Here is a 22,322-nt window from a genome sequence, read left to right as displayed (position 1 = left end):
TGGTGTCAAGGCCTAGCCAGGACCAGAGCCAAGCATGAGGTAAGCCATGACTTATCTATTAGCCTTCATGTCCTGCTGACCTCTCAGTCAAGACACACAAACATGGGGGACTGCAGTCTGTCATTTTAAGCAGTCAGAACTTGATGCTCTAGAGCTATTAATGTCACACAGACATCCAAGCTGCAGATCCATAAAGTCAGGCAAGCTTAGACACGCTCAGCTGAGAAGACATATGGCGTATGCCCAGCAATAGAACGACTAGGACCCCACCGGACATAAGGTGAATGGAACCGCAGGCCCACACGTGGCTGAAAGAAAGTGGGAGTTTTAGTGTGATGTCAGTGCAGGCCTCTGTCCCCGAGTCACCTTCTCTGGAGCGGAGCTTCAGAAATACCATTTCACGCGTTGCTGTGTCCATGCCTTCCGCTTACCTTGACATGCCGGAGAAGTCGGCCTCCTCCTCCTCACACCTCTCATCCAGCTCCTTCAATGCCAGGGTCACGTCTTCGTCACACACAGAGTCCGGGGCGCTGTCGGGGGGTAGCGCGGTCTCCTCGTCACACAGCCACCCCGGCGGACTGTCCGAGGCTGGGGCCAGAGCGGGCACTGTCTCCAGGTCATCATGGGGGTCCTGGGGGTCCAGGCAGTCAGGAAGGTCGCCCAGCTCGGGGCGGTCGGAAGGTAAAGGTGGGGCACTACAGAAGCCAGTGTCCTCGCTCACACTGCTACTGAGTTCGTCCACCGCCGTCCCGCTCACATCCTGCAGGTGAAAGACGTGGACAGCAGGGGGCAGTCAGGAGCAGGGCAGTGACTGGTCCCCTGCAGAATGGACGCGTTTTGTTGAAGAATGAACTTGGATGGGATAATGGTAATGTAGCATAACATGCAAATCCAGATTCTGAATGGTCAAAACACAATCTTAAAGTAAGGAAACATTACACAGTAGCAGTACCTTGAGCGGTCGTGTTTTTCCATGTACATTCACTTCTAACACATATTCAAGCCAAGTTCCAAAAGGATGTATTTAACATGTTTAGACTTTAATTAACACTACCTAATAGTATAACTTGTGCATGTTGCAGTATTAAATCACATGTACACAAAGACCCATTCACCCACCACACCACTGGGCTGGGATCATGTAATCTACTCTACAGTGCACACATTTTTTCTCTCCGCCTCAGTGACTTCATGGCCAGATCAGTACTCTTCCGCACAGCGTTTCGGTCCATGGCTGGAGAAGCGACGTTTCATTTTAACGCTAATTTATGCCACTTAGCCCGAGGTCAAATCGTGACCACCACCGCGGGACACTATAAAGCAGCAATTCAGCAAATGGGCACGCAATTCCAGAGAGCTTGCTCGTATTGGCAAACACAAGAGATCAATGTATGGAAGTATGTGGCTGATTGATTACCATTTACTTATGATGCAGATGTGACCTTCAGACTAATGACGTCACAAATAAAGCCTGTGGTGCCAGTTCTGTGGGCCTAGACAGGTAATGATTTACCTTCTCACAGTCAAATCAATGGAGAGAAATCCACATGCAGACAGCACATCTAAGAAAACTGAACTGCTAACAAAGGAGATGCAACTAAAACAACTGCATGAGTCGAGAAAATCTCAAAATATTCAAGAGAAACGAGTCATTTTAATAAATAAACAAATGCAGGTAAGCTATGAAAGCTCAGCGACAGCAAACACTACACTGAGCTGGGCTTATATCACTTCTCATGTGGGGGAGAATACAGAGAGAGACCCAACTGTTTATGAGAACATCGATGAGAAACGATATAACTGAAAGGGCTTTAGCCCCACCCACTTCCAGAGCCTTTAGCTCCCCCCCCCACCCCTCAGACTTCAGTCCTGCCCACATGCAAGCCCGTCGAACATCCTCCCCCTGCCACTGCATTAACTGAGACAGGGGCAGGCTGCCAAAAGCACAAGCTCTATTACAGAAAGCTTTTAGGGGGAATATCTATGGAGGAATTGATGAGTAAGAGTATTGATGGTCTTATCTGGACTCATTACACTAAGAGCCTGGTGCTGCTGCTGCTGCTGCTGGTGGGAGAAAAAGGACAAGGTCGTTGGGCTGACATTGAGGTATGTCGGGACTAAAGTCGAGCTGAACTTGGTGGATATTCAGAGGAGTAAAGGGATGGGCATTTTTACAGTAAACAACAACATCAATGAAAGAGAGAGCCATTTATGATGTGACTGGTGATGAATGTCAGCTTCATGTTGGAACAACATGTTAAAACTAATCAGAAAGTTCTAGAAGATATTTATCTCTCCAGTCTGGTTCCACCCCAGTTCAGCCAGGCTATGAAGTTCACATATTAGACACTGAAGAACTGTAAGAGATCAACTAATCAAGTTGCAAGTTAGTAAAATACAGTATGTAGCAATGCAAAGCCTGTTAGTGTTAAATCCCATTCTTAGGCTCTATGCTTATTTTACACTGTGCAAGGCTTTACTATACTCACACCATGCTTGCAGGTCCATGAGCAGCTTTGAAGAGTCTCCCACGCAGCTTTTAGAAAGTTAACTTCACTGTTTTTAATACTCAGTCCCACTGTAGAATTTTAGCACAGCTGGCCTGAGGTGTATGTGATCCCTGATTGCAATCTTTCCCTTAATCACTTAATAAGCTGACAAGCATGCCCCACCCACGCAGCAGTTAATCACTGAGCAATGGCAGTGATCACAGGTACACAACAAAGCATTCAGAGCATCATTAGGAAAACAGGAAAAAGAGCAGAAAAAGGTTTCCTCCGCATGTGAGTGTTTGCGAAACAGCAACGGTGTTCCTCAGGGTCCAATATTGAGACCACTGCAGCTTCTCTAGCACCATTCCCATCCCTCTCACCAAATTTTAACAGAATCAAAGGGGCTGTACATACTTTGATAACTGTAAGAGCAAGCAAAAGCGCATCACCTAAACACCAGCCAAACAGCACAGATTATAAGCAACAGCTAGAAAGCACCTGTGTACCAGAACTTAGAGACCCCCGATCGATCCCACCTCAGGCAGCTGGCTGATATTGCTGTCAGAATGCGTAGTTTCATGAATAGGGCTGTCGGGTCGGGGCAGAGGTGGGGTGGGTGTGGCTTCCTCTGTGAGGACACTGCTGGAAGACTCTTGGGATTGTAGTAGAGAATCCATGTGGTTGGAGATGGCGTCCTCTGTGGCAGAGTCACTGTTGAGCTGTGCAAATTGACAAACGTGTTAGAAACTTTCATAAGAACAGCAGTGCACGCAACGTATAGTCACAGTATTGATGTTTTCAGAATGAACTGCTGTACTCAGGTGTTGAAAGTGTTGCATTACATGCAAGTATGTAACTGTTGCCAAGTTACAAATGAGTTACAAAACCACTATTGGGAGCCTTCTATTGCATTGTTACATTAAAAACAAGCATTTTCTCTCATGTCATGTTCTTCCCACTTTTAAATATTTCATTACTCTTGTTTAATATGACAACATGCTGCATGCTTACAGAATAAATTTCAGGCTGGCAAGACAAGAAACACTTGGGTTTCCAGAAGAGATACTTCAGTGTCACACGAACAGAAAGCAGGAAATAAATAAATCAATCAATCAATTAATTAATTAATTAATGTAAAATAAATAAATAAATAAAAAAGTCTCCACAGAAGAGAGAGGAAGTGCTTCCCCTCGAAAGGAGTCCCACTAAAGGAGTTTTTAGTTTATCAGAATTTCTTTTTAAACTTGACTGACATAAGCTCTGTAAAAAGGTTAGCGCACCATAGCAAGCAGAGGAGAGTTAGAGCAAATCTATCAAAAGTTTGCCGTTTTAGGAAAATGCAGTTACTCGGTCATGCTCAGATGAAATCATGCAGTTATCATTACTTCAGAAGTTTCGTTTAGAACTGGACTCATGCAGTTAAGTTTTAAGTTTATTTATCAACTAAATAATTAATCAGCAAAGGTTTTTTAAAAAGAAGCAAAAAGGGAAAGTCCAGTGGAATCTAGAGTATTACTTACCATCAAGGAATGGAAAGGGGCGACTGGTTTGTGAGAATGAATGGAAAAAAGTATACTGGGAAGGTGGGCAGTGGGCGTGGCTGGGACTGGACCGAGCATGACCGGTGTGGCAGCTCACGGCAAAAGCAAGCGTCTAAACCAGCATCTACAGGCCAGCCGGGCGCACGGCCACGCCACGCTGGCCTGGCATGACAAGGGCGTGGGGTGGGGCCGGTGGTACCACTTACGAGGTTGGAGCGGGTGAGAATCTGGCTAGCGCTCAGTACCTCCTCCTCGGACGACTCGTCGGTGTCCTCCTGGTTGGTGAGGTTGAGGCTGGGCATGCTGCCCGCGTATTGGCACTCCTGCAGGGATGGCGTGTCGCCCTTGTCCATGCTGTCCAGGGAGCGGCGGCGGACACCCCAGTTGAAATTGTCCATGCTCTCGCCCTGGAAGCCAAGAGAGGAGCGCCCCACAGAGAAATGCACCGTTTGTGTCGAGCAAAAAAAGTCTATTTATTCTGCTTATGAGGTCTTTCAAATTAAAAAACATGCCACAAAGACAAATCAGAATTTTGACTTCACTGTTGCAGCACGCCAAGTAAGTGCTTTAAAAAAAACAACAACACACACACAAACTGAAAATGAGCTTTATACAGCAGTAGACCAACTGAAGCACAGACACAATAATACACACAAACCAATAATGATCTAAGGCTGAAAAAAAAGATCATGCATATTAATGAGTTTTTTTTTTCTTCTTTTTTTGGTCCGCGAGATAAATCATCCTTTGACCGACAGGGATCCAATTGGCCTGTAAGAAGACTCACAGCTAGACACAGAAACTTACCTGCAACTCCTGAATGCAAGAAAAAAGGAAAGACAACAGCACTGTTAGATAGTTAAGAAAGAAGCCAAAAAGAAAGAATGAATGCAGTCAAGATTAAAGCAGCGGTAGGTAACCCATATAAATATAACTGTGTCATATTTGCTTATAAACTGTCACTATGTCCTGACAGTAGCACATGAGAGAGAACCTGTGAAAGGAAAAAAGTCTCTTTTGGCCTCACTTAGACCTCCTAATGCCAAGAAACCCCCGTGGCCTGATCAAAACAACCAATCAGTGCCTGGAGAAGTGACAGAGTGTCAATCACTGCTTGTGTATATGCATGCTCTCATTCAGTCACATGCATTCAGTGAGCAGCTTCAGGAACTTTACAAAAGAAATGGAGGACAAACCACCACCATCAATGAGAAAAGTGTTTATGTTTGATGAGCAGCTAGCCAATTAGCTAATTAACACAGCTAGCTAATTAAAATGAGCATTTCTCATTTTACTGTGATGTTGCAGTTGAGGCAACATTAGCTCGTTTCCAATGCTAAGGCTACTGATTAGCATTGTTTCATTGCACAGGCAATCATATCGGTTTGCTCTTTTTCTTGATATTTATGTATGCCACGTGCCCTCACAGCTAAATGTGCTCATAAGTGGTTTGCTGCTTATTTAGCACGAGAGTTTGTGTTATCAAACAAACATCAAAGCATTGAAGTGTTAGTACTTTTACTGAGTAGACATTGCTGTACATTAATTTTCATGTGTAAAAGATTAATTTCTGCTTGTTTATTGGCCATCAGTGTTGGCACTTCACAACACACACTGCAGCCTCTTCTGCAGGAAGTGGTTTTGGAGGCAGGGTTGGAGCACAGTGGAGAGGGAGGGGGAGGAGCCTCGTACTAATTTGAATTTAAGATCCGTCCCTGTCTTCTGAATCTTACACAGAAACATGTACATGCTTTCTCCCTTCTTCACACTAACATTTTCCCAAAGATACACACATACGCACAAAACCTCTTCTACAGATTATCATTAAAGTCATTGATATGTTCTAGACCCCTGGATTTAAGCACTATGGCAAAGTACCAAATTTATCAACAGAAACAGAAGAAGTGTTCCCAGAGCGCCCCCAGCAGGTAAGCCCTCACCTCTGCATCCTCCAACTCCACATCCAGGAAGTCAAAGTCCTTGAACACGCCAAACTGCTGCTCGCTTCCTGCATCCTCTGCCTGCACTTCCTCCTCGCGTGTCACTTCCTCCACAGTGGAGATAAGGCTGGTCTGCTGGTCCCCAGCGTCTAGGTCTTCATTTGAGGAGAACACCACCTGCAGGAAAGCAAAGTCAACAGAGATATATTTTACAGACAGCACAACGCGGAGACAATATTTACAGGTTATTTTTAAATCGGACTTGCAGGCAGTTTATCTTACTGAGGGATTTTTAGGTAGGCCAGACTCTGGTCCGCACAGGGAAAGGACATTCATCAGCTTCTCACGCGTCCTCCTCTGGAATCAAACAACAAAGCAAAGCTGGAAATACACAGTAGGCACGTTCATTTGTATTAGTTCATTATACACGCTTCATACATAGCAGAAAAAATAAAGTTGATTATATCCTGAGATTTATCACCATGGGAATGTCTTGGCCAAAAATTAAAAGAAAATATTTAGTTTATTAAAATAATTGATTTAGAGAGAAAAAGTTAAAGAAGTAAAACGAGATTAAAGCCGAATTAAAAATAAATATGATTAATACAAGATATAAAGTGCTTAAACATATAAAGAGTTTTGTTCTGCTCAGTGGTTAAGGTACTTGACTTGTAATCAGAAGGTTGCCAGTTCAAGCCGCACCACTGCCAGGTTGGCCCCCTGAGCAAGACCCATAACCCTCAATTACTCAAGTTGTGTTTAGTCAGAATTGCATGTCGCTTTGGATAAAAACGTTAACTAAATGTCATAAGCATAAATTACAAATCATCCTTCAGATATGCTGCACCTGAGAGAGCTGGGGTCTCTTCCAGCTGACCGGCACCAGGCCGTTGGAGTTTGACCCGGAAGACGTTGAGGAGGTGCTCCTCGTCACAGCGATGACCTGTGGTTTTCCGTTACGACCTGCTGCAGTGCGCTGGTCTCCGTACTTGTGCCCTATAATGGGTGTCTGAAAGAACAAAAGTCCAAAGCCAATAAAATCCCAGTTCTGAACTGATTCTGTTGAGCCTAACTTCAGGATCTGAACATGAAAAATCATATGAGGGGAACAGACTGTGTCCACACAGGCTTTAATAACCTGGGCGCGCACACACACATACACACTCACACACACGTTCATATATCAACACTGACTGCCATCCCTTGCCCTAGTGCAAAGACAACCCCTGATGAGCGTCCCCACTGACGTAGAAGAACTCCAAGGCTGGTGGACACTACTGTGGTCATCTGCTAAAGGTTCACTCAGAGGTCAATAAGGGCGAGAGAGCACACACAAGCACATTCACCTCAGAGATGTCAAAGTGGAAGTCTAGTGTTTTTCCAGGGAGCTCCTTGGAGGCGTTGTTGAAGATACGGGTGAAGGTGATCTCGGGCGAGCCCGACGACTCGGCACTGCTGGAGCGCTGCATCTCGTCAGGCACTGCCAGGCTGGCGGAGCGGGACACCACCAGCTTCAGAATGTTCTGGGCCTCCCTCCAGTACAGGCTCTACACACACAGGTTGTAAAATGGCTCATATGTAATGCAAATATTAAAAAGTAACTTTCTGGACGATTCAGCTGGAAACACACATAGCACATCCATCTGGAACAGGAAAGTAAAGTTATACCTTCAGAAAGACCTGCCTGACTTCACTCACACACACACACACACACACCTGAACATATTTGCCTATGATCTTCATGATCTCCAGGTTGAACTGTTTGACGGGGGCTGCTGACAGGTCGATATGACTCAGCAGGCTGTAGATGATGTGCAGCAGAGACTGTTGCATGCTGGGTAGTCCCTTCTCTAGCAGCTAAACACAAATATTGAAAGGGGGGGGGGAGGATTATTCTATACCATCAACAAACGCATTATATTTCAATGACTGACTCAAACACTTCAGAAGAAGTGACAAACAAACAAAGGAAAACCAAACATTAGTGCATTACCTCAGCCAGGTAGGTGACCAGGCTGAAAGTGATGTCAGCGAAGGCGTCATGTAGGTAGCGACAGACGACGTTGATCCAGTTGGTGCTGTCGCGCGAGTAGCTGTGTGTGGAGTACAGGCTCATCATGTGGGCCAGGTTGGCGAGCGTGGCTGACTTCTCCTCGCCGCACGCCCGGCCAATGCGCTCGGCCGTCTCCTTGCAGAACACCGTGGGGCTGTCGAAGTGCTGGATCAGGTGCGGAAGCAGGCACAGGATGTTCAGCGGGAAACCTGCAAGAGCGAGGAAAAGTGTGCGGGATCTGAACAGACACTGTACATCTGACAAGATGATCGTATCCAGCACCAATTCAGGCAAGTTGCTTGTATAGCCAGTGTCAAGTTTAAAGCCATTCTCTCTCACCACAGAGGTACCGCGTGAGGAATGAAGTACACGTTCCCCCAGGAAATGCTTCTACATTTGTCCTCTTTTTCATATTTAGCGATTATAGTAAAACTGTAGTTCATAAACCTCATCACGCAGAACTGTGCCATGACGGTGATGTACAAGTACGGTGGAACGAAATAACGCCACCTGCAACCGAAATAATGCTGCCTTCAGCCATACTCTCACCTGCCAGCTGCGAGGGGTCGACGAGGGCGTGGCGGGAGACGCTGATGAGCCTGCTGAGCAGGTGTATGGTGAGCTCCTGCGTGGCGGCCGAGGTGAAGCCCTTCAGGAAGAGCTGCAGCAGGCCAGGGAAGTTGTACCAGCGCAGCTTGGCCAGCACCCTCTCCAAGTGCTCCCGGCTCTCGGACCTCTCCAGGGGCAGCTGCGCCAGCAGCCTGTTGAGCAATCGCAGAGCCAGAAGGTACTCGAACTCGTAGTCCGACTCCAGCAGTGACGCCGCGATCCAGAACACTGTCGCCAGCAGATTGGTGGGGTCCACCGGGGGGCCCGACTCTCCCAGGCCGGCCACGCCCCCTCCTCCTCCACCACCTCCTTCCCCCCCTCCCCCTTCTCCGCCTCCCGGGACTCCGCCCTCACACAGAGAGGATAAGCTGCGCGTCCGGGCCAGGTTGCCGTGGCTGCCGCTCAGGCGGTCTGCCACGTCGAGCGTGTTGCTACGGGGACGGTCTCCCTTGTACTTGCCCACGAGACTGGCACGGAGCGAGCTGCTGCGAGCGTGGCTGTAGTGCCCGTGGAACAGACCGCCGCTGCTCATGTTCAGCTGGCCCGTGCTCTTCCTGTTGCTGGCAAACTTGGTGCCCAGAACGGGGTCGTGTGTCGAAGCCCTTTGGAAAATGGGAGATTGTAGAGGGGTTGTGTGTTATTTTTTCCTCTGGGGTTAATTAAGAATAAACTGGTATGGGACAGGTGCATGTGTACAGTAAACGCGTGATCGTGTGCACACGGAGGTGTTCATCTTACTGTGATAGTGCAGTGAGCAGGTCGTAGTTCTTCATGCTGTCAGCCAGAGTGTCTATTCCAGCCTCCAGAGTCAGCAGCAACTCGATCACAAAGCCCTGAGAGGAAGAGGATGTGATGAAGGTAGTGCTTCGTGGCTGGCTGTCATTACTTCTAGCTGGAGAGAGGATTAGCTAGTACCACAATTATCCTTGTACTTCAGGAACTGTTCACAGTTTCTCTTGCATTTCATGAAATGTTTCGGTTTTACTGCTCTTACCTGGGCCTCCTCTCCAGGGTCTCCTACAGTCTCCACCAGGCGAGAGAGCAGATCCAACAGCGTGGAGGCTGTGAGCGGCTGCTTCAGTGCCCTGAAGATCTGGAAGGAGCGTCCGGCGTAGTGTCGGGAGGAGCAGGACAGGGCGGTGTGGAGAGCCACCTCGCTGAGCAGCTGGTCGATCTGAACACCTGTCCACAGGCCAAACCGCACGCGACAGCCTTCACCACCGAGCACGCAGTGCACCAAGCCCGCGAGAGAACAAAAACAAAGTAAAGTGAATGAGCGAGGAGAGCAGGAGCGTGAACTCACCTGACTGCGTCTGTTTGAACACGGTGACGACGTGTCTGAGGAAGACGCTGAGCTGCTCAGCACTCTTGATGTTGGGGTTTTTGGGAGACATGTCCTCATGGTTCCACAGAGGACCTCGCTTCCTGCAAGCCAGCCAATCAGAGCAGACAGGGAGTGAGCGCCGGGAGGGGAGAGACTTAGAGGAACATATCAGACATGGCACATGATGGCAGACGGGAAAAAAAAATACTGACAGTGGAGACAGTCGAGTTACACTGCACACACACAGGAAAATGGCACACGTGCACACACATGCAACTATACCCTCTCCAATTAGACAAGGCTGTGGACACAAGACAAGACACAAACACTGAGCACAGACACTCCTGTGTGTTATAAAGGCAACACCTACAGTACCATCAAATACTCCAGAAGCACCCTGAGTGACAGACTAAAGTCATATAACAAGACAAAACTGCAGAATCTAAAAAAAAACCAAAAAAACATTTACAAACAACAACCACCACCACCACCACCACAAGCAGACACACTGCAGCAGTGTCTACGTGTACACACAGTGGACACAGAGCTTGCAGAGGTGCCTACCTGGAGCTGATGAACTCAATGAGGTGTTTGACCTTCTCGTCCTGCTCGAGGGACAGATCCACCTCCCCGATCAGCGCCGGTGGGAGGTGGGGCAGGGCTGAGCCACCCAGACTGATACTGGAGGACGTGGAGCTGGAACTCAGGCCCGAGTCCGTCATGGGGGACGGCTGGTAGTCGGGGACCAGCTCTGCCACGCCTGGTGGGAGGAGGACAGATAGTCAGAGGAAGAAAAGCAGAGAAATGGAGAGAAAGAGGAAGAGAAGGAGGGAAACCTGCCTGCTTAACACAGTAGGAGGTAGCAAAGGAGAAAACTGACTAGCATTTGGCTTTTTGATAAATACTTCTGGAAGCTAATAAATACCCTGCAAATATTTCTATGCAAAAAGGATTCAGGCATGAAGGCACCCAGTTTCTGTGCCTATACAGACCTGTGAGGTTGAACTCCTGCGGTGGGGGTTTAACAGTCAGAACTCTGGGCTCGTGGAACTCCCGGTTACGCAGCAGGACAGAGGCCAGTGATTGGACGCTGGTGTTGGTTCCCTGGACCACCAGCAGGTGAAGCAAAAGACGCTTGCAGTGCTCATAGACCTCCGGGTGCTGGTGGTCAAAACCTGCAGAGAGAGAGCGTCAGGAGTCAGTGACCACTTACACAAGTGTGCACACAAAAGATCAAAGAACAGAGCTCCTGCTTGCCATATGAGAGTGCTGGGTGCCACCCCAGTGAGTAAAGAATCTCAGTAAAAACACTAAAAAGCTTTTGCCGACTGTCAATGACGGGAACAAGTGCTTACTGTGAGGGTGCATTACACATGGTCTTAGTGTGAGGGGGCATTACACATGGTCTTAGTGTGAGGGGGCATTACACATGGTCTTACTGTCGTATTTTTGAGAGCATCTAGTCTGCATTTATGTCCTTTGTATATGACACCAATACAGTAATAAGGAAAGACTTGATTTGATGGGACACTAATAAAACCCCATAACACACCAGAATCAAGTTTTTGACCCAAAACCAAATTTTTCCACAAACAGATCACTGCAACTTCTAGTTCAAAATGGTGTGTGTGTGTGTATATTTTACCAATGAAAATGGCATGCAGTAGAAGATGCAGATAGGCGCTCCACTCCACTTTGACTCCATGGTCCACAATTAGGTCAGTGAGCAAGATGACTGCAATGTTACACCTGCACAGGTGAGAAGGCGAGCGTGTTAAAGTGAATGCTCTCATCACGCATTTATCGGCCTGTGGGCACACTGGGTATGTATTTATGAACGTGATTATGTAGTTCCTATGAGGAGGTTTGGGGTGAGGTGGTCTTATATAGCTGGAGTTGAGCTTTATTAGCTAATATTGATTTTAAATTGCCTGGATGCAGTCAGGGGCGTGACAACGGCTACGTTCTTGAAGGGTGATGCTGATAATACAGAGGTTTTGATTGTTACTCCAGACATTACGGCCTCGATTAAGCAAAGTCTTGGCTATTTTTCCTCTGCTGCCCAGCCTAGCATACGTAACTTAGGTGTCTTAATTTATCAGTCTGTCATGACACCCACATTAAGCAACTGTCCAAGTGTTGCTTTTTTTTTTTCACTTGCGAAATATCAAATATCAAATGGTCTCAAAGTGCTAGATGTGCTCATACATGCCAATATCTCATCTCACATTTATTACTGTAATGTTCTCTCTTCTTCACCTTGTAGATCTGCTCTAAATCGTCTGCAGGTGATTCAGAATGCAGCTACTACTCACTAGGTCAAATAGACAATCCCACAACCCCCTCGCTGAAATCTCTCCACTGACTTCCTGTTTTGTATAGAATCCAATTAAATCTTCTTAGCATTGCATATAGACTGTTGCAGGGTCAGGGCCCTACCTGTGTGTCTAACCTACTCTCTCCTCATATACCACCGCACTCTCTCACCAAGGTGAAATAGGTATTTTACATTTTCCACAAAATCATCTAAAGACTCGTGGAGATTTGTGGCAGTAGCACCCTAACTGTGGTCATCTACTATGAGGCTTGCAGTGTCTGATGACTCTTATAAAGACCAGTGCAAGACACACATTTGTAAAGAGGTCGGTGAGTAAATACACTGCACTGTGATTGTGTGTGCTCTCTAGGTGCTGTTTTACTGATGTATCTCATCTTTTATTCTACTTGTAGTTTTACTATCTATACTCTGTAAAGCACTGTGTGTGTGTGTGTGTGTGTGTGTGTGTGTGTGTGTGTGTGTGAGACCTGTGAAGAGAGACTCCAGGTGTGGTGGTTTCAGGTAGATGGTCGACCAGCGGGGACCAGCAGCCTCCTGTGGGTGGGAAAGGGAGGGGCTCGGGACGGTTGTGGTCCATAACCTTCAGACGCCAGTTAGCATAGACCGGCATAGAGTCACCTGGGCCCAGAGTGAAGGAGGAGAGGAGAGGGAGTCACATGGAATGATTAAGAACAACTAACCATGTTTATCTATTTATCTCCAGAGTAGGGTCATAAGTAGTAGTTCACTTGTTAATGGTGTGCGCATTTTTGTGCGTGTATGAGAGTGTGTCTATTTATGTGCATGTGTGTGTGTGTGTGTGTGTGTGTGTTTCTCTCTCACTCTTCTCCTCCTCATAGGATCCTCCTGAGCTGCTACTGTAGCGGGACTCCAAGCGATGATGCTGTCTGTTCAGATTGCTGTTCAGCCCACTGTAAATATCCAGATGAGCGTAACTGTGCACATGTATACACACACACACACACACACACACACACACACACACACACACACACACACACACACACAATCACCACAAGCAGTTCACTGAACATTAAAAAATGTGTGTAACTGTGTGAAAGGGGTAAATGCTTGGGTGTATGAGTGTGTGTGTGTGTGTGTGTGTGTGTGTGTGTGTGTGTGTGTGTGTGTGTGTGGTGTGCTATAAAAGGCAAGCAATTGAATCCTTACTTATCCTCTATGTTTGAATCCTTGAGCTTGTTGTCGTGGTGACCATCTGGCCCGGGAACCATAGTGTTACTGCTAGATGATGTGCCTGATAGCAGAGACAGGAACTGCTCAATGCCAAAGAGACTCACGACAAAGGTAAAAGGCGGCTAGACACATGGGAGGGGTTTGTGACTAGGCATACCTGTGACAGAGGGGATTTTATAAGAGGACGTGATGCGGTAGTAGGGCGGGTTGTCCATATGAGTGACAGCTGAGCTCACGGGGTCAGTGTGTTCCAGCTCACACATCAGCTCCTCCAGGAGCTGCATGGTCTTATCTCTGCCCAGATACACTACCACACGCTTCACCTGCACAACCACACCTTAACGTTAATGCAACATTTATACAACACACAAACCAACTGTGCTATTTGCATCTGAGGATGTACTGCCCTGTGGTTTATTTGAAACCAAAGCTAACCAGTGCTCTACTCTGATGCTAACGTCATTGACACGCTATGTGTTTGTGGTAAACACTTCAGCGTGTGATTGGTTAAGAAAGGTGTCACTCACATAAGGCAGGAGGCTCGGTTCGCTGTTCACTCCGGACATGCTAATGAGGAAATGAAGGATGATCTTGAGATTTTTGGGCCAGCTGTCGGCCAGAGTGGTCCACACGTTCTCAATCTCCGACCACGCAAACTCGTCCCCATACTGGTGAAACACACAGTTCCCACAACTCACAGTGTATATGTCCTAAAAGTGTCTGTGTGCACTGCATGTGCAGATTATGTTGAGCGCGCGTGCGTGCATGTACCTTGGCAGTCATGAACATGAGGTTGTTTAGGACCATGGTGGTTGCCTGGGGTGATCCCCATCCCTCTCCCCTAAGCCAGCGACGGCTGTTCACCATCATCATCTCACGCCCCTCCTCCTCCTCCTCGGGCTCCTCCTGTCGCCGCGACGACGGCTTGAAGTCCACCAACTCTATGTTGTTCATCCAGGGCAGCAGGTAGTGCAGCATCACCTGCCGACCACCAGGGTGTGCCGTTTGTATCCTCTGACTCACCTCTGCATTAAGAGGGAATCAGTCAGCTGGAGACTTTGTGAAACGAAAATGCGGCCAGCGTAAAAAAGGACAGTTTAAAGCTAACAAGAATTATCTATTACACATGTGCTGATCAAAGTGTGTATGATAGAGCCCTCACATCCCAACTTATGAAATGCCTTGAAAAGGTGCTTAAAGACGAGTTGCTGAAAACTCGAGAGAGTCAGGTCCATTTTAGTGAGGGGTGGAAGGTACAGGTGGCACCCTGCTCACCCTGGTGCTTGAGAATCTACATATTCCAGGAACTACGGCATGATTACCTTTTATTGAATCTTCCTCAGCGTTTAACACCATCCAGTCATATATTTTAGTAAGGAAACTCAAGGATAAATGTTGGCTCAAAATCACTGCCTGGTAGGATGGAGAGAACCCAAAGGTTAAGGCCAGTTGTCAGACCAATTCAGGTCATCCTGTGGTTTGTTTGAAGGCTGTGTACTCTTCTCTACACAACACTACACAGAAGACTGTCGTGGCAATTCCGTAGAGAGACATATAGCAAAATCCGCTGACGACCGTCTTCATAGGTCTTCTTTACGAGGATGAGAATAGCCATGGTTCTGGCATGGAAGATTTTATCAAATGTTTCTTTTTTTTTTTTTTTTTTTTTTTACACATCAGTGTAGCCAAAACTAAAGGCATGCTTTCTGATTTTAGACACCACCACATTGCTCAGGACAAAAATGTTATCAAAGAAATGGAGATCGAGAGGGTTACCGAATATGAGGGTCCAGGTACAATAACGGACACATTCTCGACTTATTCCCTGTGTAAAAAGTGCCTATAGTGTTTTGTCTGAGGAAGCTAAGGTTCTTTAATATTGATAAAACCTTACTGGAAATGTTTTCACAGACTTTTAAAGAGCTTGTTTGATGTTCTTCAGTGATTTGTTGGTTTTGCTGAAAAACCCCAAACAGCATCATCAAACAAGCTAGCAAGCTGATAGGAGCAGCAGAGCAGTGGAGCTGAGCTGTGTGACGGAAGGATGTGAGTAAGGACAGGCCTCTTCCCCCGGACTGTACCCACTACACTTTGATTTCCCTTTTCTTCCATCATTCTTTACAGAATGCCTTTACTGAAGACAAACAGGTACAAATGTTTTCATCGCAGCAGTCATCAGACCACTGTTGCCTTTTGATGTTCTTTAGGCTTTGTTTATGTTGTCCTGTTGTTTTATACTGTCGTTGAAAGCATTTTTTCCTCTTTTTTTTAATTTAAACTATGAATTGCCCTAAAAGGAGTTTTAGCAATAAATGAAATGAGCATTACAGTATGTGCGAGTGTGTTTTTCTGTTTGTGCATTTGTGTGCGTGCGTACCTGAGAAGATGGGCAGTGTGAGCTCAGGATAGGTTCGTGCCAGCTCTTCGCTCAGCTGGTAGTAGGAGACGGAGTAGAGGGGGGGCAACGGGGAGGGTGGGGTCAGAACACCGTCGGCACGCTGGATCTCCAGCTTATGGGCGTACCGGAACAGCTTTGGCTCCAAGATCTAACACGGGCGTGAACAAACACCCCCTCCCCATCAGACCACCGGACCTTCTGAAGCAGCCTCCAAGTTTCTTCATAGTTAACAATGTAGCACTTTCAACGCAAGTAAATGCAAACTTAAAACTGTATGAATGTCTAATGTCGTACATGATTCTGTATTTAGAATACTGTGTAGTAGTTCTACAACCATGTGTGAGCATGTGGGAGCCTGTGTAGGGGTGTGTGCGTGCGCATTACCTGAAGTAACTGCATAGCAACCTCATAGATATCTCTGGACGAGTCCGCAGCCTTAAACAGAATCAAGTTCAGCAGCACCACTGTGTCAAATTGATAATCCCTGTCACACACACACACACACACAGAGACAGAGTCAGCCGTCAGCCTTCCAGCCTCAGTAGTTCGGTTGACACACACAGAGGTGGGGGAGGGGTACCTGCTGTGGAAGACGTTGGCAATGGCGCGGAAGCACCCGCTGGCGACCCTGCGGGAGCCTGTGTAACATCGGTCCACCGCCCAGAACAGCAAGTTGCTCTGCTCAGGGTTCAACTCCAACAGCAGCATGACTGCCTCACAGCCCAGCTGGTGCACCTGCGCACGCACACACACACACAAAATTTACCAGAAATTATTTAAAAAAAAAAAAAACCTTTTTTAAAAAATTCTAAAGGTTTTCTCAAAGTTTACTTCAAATACCCTTCAATCCTGCCAGATGTCAACATCAACGGAAACAAGGTTCTGGAGACCATTTACACCAATGATGACAATGCAAGATGTGTGTGTGGTTACCTTGCGGTCCTGTGAGTCCAAGATGTTGTCCAGCCATTTGTAGAGGTATCCATCTGACGAGAGACCGACGTTATCAGCGACTGGACCACAACACAACACAGCAGACATGGCCTGGAGGCATGCACACATAAGACACAGACAAGTTAAATGCACCAAACATGTTAACTAAGTAAAAAGATCAATCAGGCACTGCTGGCAATTAACCCTGCATGCGTACGTGTCTGTGAGTGTGTGTGCATGCACATGTGTGTGCTGTTATCTGTTCATTTGCATGCTGTGGTTGCTGTAGCAGTCTAGAGGTTTGGGTGTGTGCGCGCGCGTGCTTGCGCATTCTGTAAGAGTACAGTAATGGTGTCTGTTGATTTGCGGTCTCTTTAACGGTCTAGTAGAGATTGTGTGTGTGTGTGTGTGTATTTTCTTACTTTAAGAGCACAGTACTGGTGTCTGTTGATTTGCATGTTGCGGTCGCTGTAACGGTCCAGAGGTGTGAACATGATACTGAAGGGTCCAGCCCAGTGACTGAAGAGCATGAAGAGACTATGTCTCAGAGACTGCTGTGGGAAAATACTCCTCCTCTGGTGCACTGCAGCAAACACACACACACAAAAAAGAAGTAAATGGACCTTTCAAACAGGACTCAGCTCTATTTGTGTGTGTGTGTGTGTGTGTATACCTGGCACGTTCTGGATGATGTTTGCCACCAGGGCACTGAAGTGTGAGCGGATGTCTCGGAGTGTGTCTGATTCCTTGTCATTTTCTGCTTCCAGTAGCTGCCGAGTCAGATCTACATATTCCAGCAAGGTGCTGTTCAGAGACTGGCTCTCTCCGTCCAGACCCCCGCTCCCACTGTGTGTGTGCCCCACACACACACACACACACACACACACACACAGGTCAGATACAGACCAATAGAGTACTAGGTCCACTAGTCTACTTTGTAATTTTTATAGAATTAAGAAAACGCCTGCTGTTTTCACACCTGTTTTTTTTTTCCTTCAACATCCAACAACACAATTCTGAATTTGACTTTAAAGCATAATTATGAACACACACAAAGAATCAGAGAGAGAGAGAGAGAGAGACACACACACACACACACACACAGACAGACAGGCAGACAGACACTCACATCTGGCTGATGACTCCAGAATCAGCCAACAGCTCAAAGATCCGGACCAGCTGGACTCTGAGAATATCGCGCCTTCTGCGTCGCTTCATATTCTACACTCACAGGAAGACAGAGAGAGAGAGAGAAAAAAACAAACAGACAGGTAGACAGAGAAAACGAAAAAGCAAGTGTGTGTGCGAGAGAGGGTGAGAGAAAGGTCAACTGTTATACAAAACCAGTTAACAGACCACAGCTTTTAATTTATGTGAGACAGATTTCATTATTTCAGGTTGTTTTTGTAGCTCTCCTCAGAAGAGTTAAATAAAGGAGGGCTAGTGTGGGGAGGTGACCCAGATGAGCTCAGCTGACCTCTGGCCTTCTCTCTAAAGCCTCCTTAATGATTGGGTTCAGTTCCTCCATGAGCTCTCTGAAAGACACACAATCAGAGCATTAGAGCGAAGGCCCCCACCACACACACACACACACACACACACACACACACACACACACACACACACACACACACACACACACACACACACACACACACACACACACACACACACACACACACACGGTTAGGGCCGTACAGACACACACTGCCAATGAGACACAAACTTCATGATGGGGTGAAACAGTAACAAACCCTCCTAAAACACGTGCACACACACCTGAAGGCAACAGGGTTGGTCCGGCCAAGACCCAGTACGAGAGACTCAGTGATGTCCATACTCTCTGAGCGCATCATAGGAACCACGTGCTTGAACAAGGAGGATGGGGACGGAACACCAATGATCTACACACACACACACACACACACACACACACACACACACACACACACACACACACACACACACGCTTTCATTAAATTATATTTCTTGGGCAAGATACTTGGACAGAAGAAGTATTCTAATCCAAGCACCACTCGAAAACAGTATAGCTCAAACTCAGGTTAGTGCATGGATCTGACCTTGGAGTCGTAGCTGTAGCCGCTGTCTGGGGTGGACGCCAGCGTCTCTGGTGGGGAGCAGCGGACAGAGCCGGGGGCCGAGGATGAGGAGGACGAGGAGGAGGTGGCGGAACTGCAGCAGAGGATGAGGTAGTTCCTCCACAGGCCCACGTAGGAGTCACCGCTGCTGCTCAGACTGTTCATCTTCTTAGCGTTGATGGGGCTACTGTAGGAGCAGGGGTCGGGGGCAAAAGGTCAACGGGTGGTGTCGGAGGAGCGCTCCTGCACAGGTGTGTTGGTGGGGGCGGGACTAAACTGGCAAGCTCAGCAGGATATAGCAGGATATTTGTAGTCTCTTCACATAAGTGTATTGGGGCTTGTGCAACATTTACACACACACACACACACACACACACACACACACACACACACACACACACACACACACAAACTATGAGCTCCTAACTGTCTCCTTACTTGATGTCGACTTGCGGAGAGAGCAGTTGAAGGCGGGTGGAGGCAAAGACCCAGGCGTAGCCCAGAGCTGTGGGGCAGTGCTTGGGGAGGTGCTCCTGTCGCAGGTAGCTGGACAGGGTGATGACCCACGGGTCCTGGCCCTGGGTCACATGGGCAAACACCCAGATGTGGGACGGGCTGACTACATCAAACTGATGACTAATGGGGGAGGAGCTCCACTCAGCCAGTGTCTGCAGGTCTATACCACTGGGACAGTAGAGTAGGCTGGTCTGAGAGAGAGGAGGAGAGGGGGCGATTGAGAGAGAGCGAGAGAGGAGGGAGAGAGTTGTGTGTGAAGAATATTTGAGAGAAGAGAGAGACATTGCTGAATGTGTTAAAACATCAGCACAATGTTTATAACTACCACTCTTTCAAAGAAACAATCAGACTTAAACCAATCACATGTATGTCCATACAATTATTTATTTAACTATATGTGCGTCATCACATATAGGCACAGGTAAGTGTGTGTGTCTGAGAATGTATATAAGGGTCTCTACATCAGGTCTATATATGAGGCTTCATTATCTATATTTTAGGTATTTTTTACCGCCACAGTTTAATTACTTTTAATAGTTCTGATAACCGCTTTGATAACAGTTAATTACAATCCATGCCAATGAAACAATTTAAATTTTAATTTGTATTTGAGAGAGAGAGAGAGAGAGAGAGAGAGAGAGAGAGAGAGAGAGAGAGAATTGAAACGGGGAAGGGAAGAGGAGAGAAAGGAGAGAAAAGGTTACACATAAAAGCCTAATGGTGAGAGCTAAAGATGCATAAAAGAGGTAATGGACTCGTTACTGAGTACAGTCTGTTATGTCGGAGAACACGTGTGGTACGCTACCTGGTCAGCCCCAGTAAGGTGAATAAAGCTTTCCAGAACTGAAGCGCTCACCCTGTCCATCACATCTATAGCCAACTCCTCATCACCCTGAGGGAGACAGAGAGAGAGAGGGAGGGAGAGATATTGATCTTGACTCATCACTGCATTACCATACATGCAAATAAATGTGAGGGAACGAGGGGTTTCCTGGGTGCGGTGGTTACCTTGGCAATGCCGAGGGCGTTGTGCAGTGCACGGACCTCTTTGAGTACGTTGACGGCGAGGCGACGAGTGGCCGGCCGGCAGCTGCACAGCACTACCAAGGCCAGGCCCTCCACCACATGCAGAACACTCAACACCAGGGGGCGCTCCAGAGACAGACAGCCACTCCGGTTAGAGCCCTAAGAGACACAGGCAGGTTATGGACACAGTTATGGACCAATCTAAACATGTATGTTCCCGGGAAAGTCCACAGGGCCAAAGGGCTGTGTAATTCTGCCGTTCATCCAGGTCGATAGGCAGAATTTGTGGGGAACTTCCAGTGAATCCGCTAGGGATGCAGACTTCAGCAGACTTCGTTTGTGGCATTATCCAAACACAGATGTGAGGACAAACGCAGGAGGAATGATTCTGATCACAGATTTTCTAAAATGTAATAAGCGCATGTTATCTATGGGATCATGGATGCATTGAACTGTAACTGCTTTTAAATTCTATACAACTTCTGATCTTCAGTAACAACTGATCCACTGGCTTATGAGGTTATGACTTTAACTCATTCTGTAATCTGTATCATCAGAAACTGCACGCCTCTAAGTGTTCCAAGAGGGAGAGGGTCTGCGCGATGGGATCAGGGAATAAACCCTTTGCCTGTGAGCAAACAAGAGCAACAGTGCGTGCTGTGCTCATCCAGCTTCCAATATTGTTGTTGTAGTAACCACAGAAATGAGTGGAGTTGACAGCAAGAGACAGACAGAGCAAGCGGTAGGGCTGTGGTACCTGTGCATCTTGGCTGCGGTTGCTGCTCTGCACCGCCTGCTTCCACTGGATGATGAGCTGTAGCAGCATCTTGACGGCGTTGTCCAGCAGGGTGGGGTGAACATCCGTCACCTCACGCACCACAAAGTACACAAAGCCCGACAGCACATCCTCCCTCCACTCGGGGAAGTCCACCATCAGTGCCTGCAGCGTGGTGAAGGCCAGACCACGCAGCTCCTCATCCATGTGGATGGTTAGTCTGGGAGAGGTGCACACGGGCACGTGCATGCACACACACACTTTACTGTAAGCTTGGTGGTGATCAGTTTCCAGGACTTCAAGATATTTTCAGTGATGATCTAGCTGGTATAACACTGGGACCACACCACACATTAATGCGCTCTGCTGTGCTGCCTGCTGACAAATCTAGACTGAACACAGCCCTTTTACTAGTCATACTAAGTGGAGTCTTTAATAAATTATACCCACTGTGAGCTACCGCTACCAAATCTGATGTCATGTTATAGTCCTTTTTCCTTAACAATGTGTTTGAAAAGACAAGGCTACAAAAAAAAAAAAAAAAAAAAAAAAAAAAAAAAGGTGTTTAGCCATTAGCCAGCATTTAGCTGACTCAAACAGGTCGGTCCCATTCACAGTTTTGACCCTGACTTCCCCCGACTAAGTCGCTCAACAATAACCAAGACACGTTTGAAACCACTTCTCCTAGCCAGAGTTGAATCACCTTTGCAGGCAAAACAATCTAGCAAGCATGTCAACTTCAGCAGATAAAACAAACACACATTATTCCAATTTAATATTATACACCTATTAGAGCCACATTGGGAAGAAAGCAACCTTAGTCTAGAAAACCTAATTAAAAAAAAACAAACAAACCACCAGTTACCAGCCAGCAGTGACTAATGTTTACATTGTAATGTTTCAGCCACTTAAGCTGCAGTGTCATCCAGCCTGCATGTGCTATTATGTGACGCGATGTGTTTACAGTGTCACCACATCACTGAGAGGGACCTACTCAAACACTACCATCTTTTCTATAAACTACCATCTGAAAGGTGACATGGTCCTGCACATAACATAGCCCTTGCAGATGGCAATGTCATTG

The 22,322-nt window shown here is 47.0% G+C and overlaps 1 protein-coding gene across 7 annotated transcripts in view; it reads right to left on the bottom strand.

Moving 5' to 3' along the window:
* Positions 1-22,322, bottom strand: part of fryl (furry homolog, like) — an 88,821-nt gene that overhangs the window by 11,976 nt on the left and 54,523 nt on the right. For 6 of the 7 annotated variants that reach the window (XM_081716929.1, XM_027022634.3, XM_081716928.1 and 3 more), the window contains 36 exons: positions 21,221-21,458; positions 20,446-20,622; positions 20,243-20,329; positions 19,360-19,628; positions 18,904-19,108; positions 18,602-18,726; positions 18,300-18,357; positions 17,952-18,043; positions 17,496-17,668; positions 17,245-17,405; positions 16,823-16,933; positions 16,470-16,624; positions 16,274-16,373; positions 15,869-16,037; positions 14,263-14,516; positions 14,019-14,159; positions 13,649-13,814; positions 13,468-13,552; positions 13,120-13,232; positions 12,765-12,915; positions 11,605-11,708; positions 10,952-11,134; positions 10,524-10,719; positions 9,939-10,060; positions 9,630-9,817; positions 9,374-9,468; positions 8,576-9,237; positions 7,967-8,235; positions 7,690-7,830; positions 7,320-7,520; positions 6,821-6,982; positions 6,256-6,330; positions 5,974-6,150; positions 4,240-4,440; positions 3,029-3,211; positions 432-760 (listed from right to left, as the gene is read on the bottom strand). In XM_081716929.1, coding sequence (XP_081573055.1) covers positions 432-760; positions 3,029-3,211; positions 4,240-4,440; positions 5,974-6,150; positions 6,256-6,330; positions 6,821-6,982; positions 7,320-7,520; positions 7,690-7,830; positions 7,967-8,235; positions 8,576-9,237; positions 9,374-9,468; positions 9,630-9,817; positions 9,939-10,060; positions 10,524-10,719; positions 10,952-11,134; positions 11,605-11,708; positions 12,765-12,915; positions 13,120-13,232; positions 13,468-13,552; positions 13,649-13,814; positions 14,019-14,159; positions 14,263-14,516; positions 15,869-16,037; positions 16,274-16,373; positions 16,470-16,624; positions 16,823-16,933; positions 17,245-17,405; positions 17,496-17,668; positions 17,952-18,043; positions 18,300-18,357; positions 18,602-18,726; positions 18,904-19,108; positions 19,360-19,628; positions 20,243-20,329; positions 20,446-20,622; positions 21,221-21,458 — 6,318 coding nt within the window. The remainder of the gene's footprint in view (positions 1-431; positions 761-3,028; positions 3,212-4,239; positions 4,441-5,973; positions 6,151-6,255; positions 6,331-6,820; positions 6,983-7,319; positions 7,521-7,689; positions 7,831-7,966; positions 8,236-8,575; positions 9,238-9,373; positions 9,469-9,629; positions 9,818-9,938; positions 10,061-10,523; positions 10,720-10,951; positions 11,135-11,604; positions 11,709-12,764; positions 12,916-13,119; positions 13,233-13,467; positions 13,553-13,648; positions 13,815-14,018; positions 14,160-14,262; positions 14,517-15,868; positions 16,038-16,273; positions 16,374-16,469; positions 16,625-16,822; positions 16,934-17,244; positions 17,406-17,495; positions 17,669-17,951; positions 18,044-18,299; positions 18,358-18,601; positions 18,727-18,903; positions 19,109-19,359; positions 19,629-20,242; positions 20,330-20,445; positions 20,623-21,220; positions 21,459-22,322) is intronic. The other variant, XM_081716926.1, reaches the window with a different exon arrangement.

Source organism: Electrophorus electricus, chromosome 7 (assembly GCF_041902795.1).
Source record: "Electrophorus electricus isolate QZ-2024a chromosome 7, ASM4190279v1, whole genome shotgun sequence".
Classification (NCBI taxonomy): domain Eukaryota; kingdom Metazoa; phylum Chordata; class Actinopteri; order Gymnotiformes; family Gymnotidae; genus Electrophorus; species Electrophorus electricus.
Note: the sequence above shows the minus strand (reverse complement) of the source record. Positions and strands in the feature narration are given on the sequence as shown.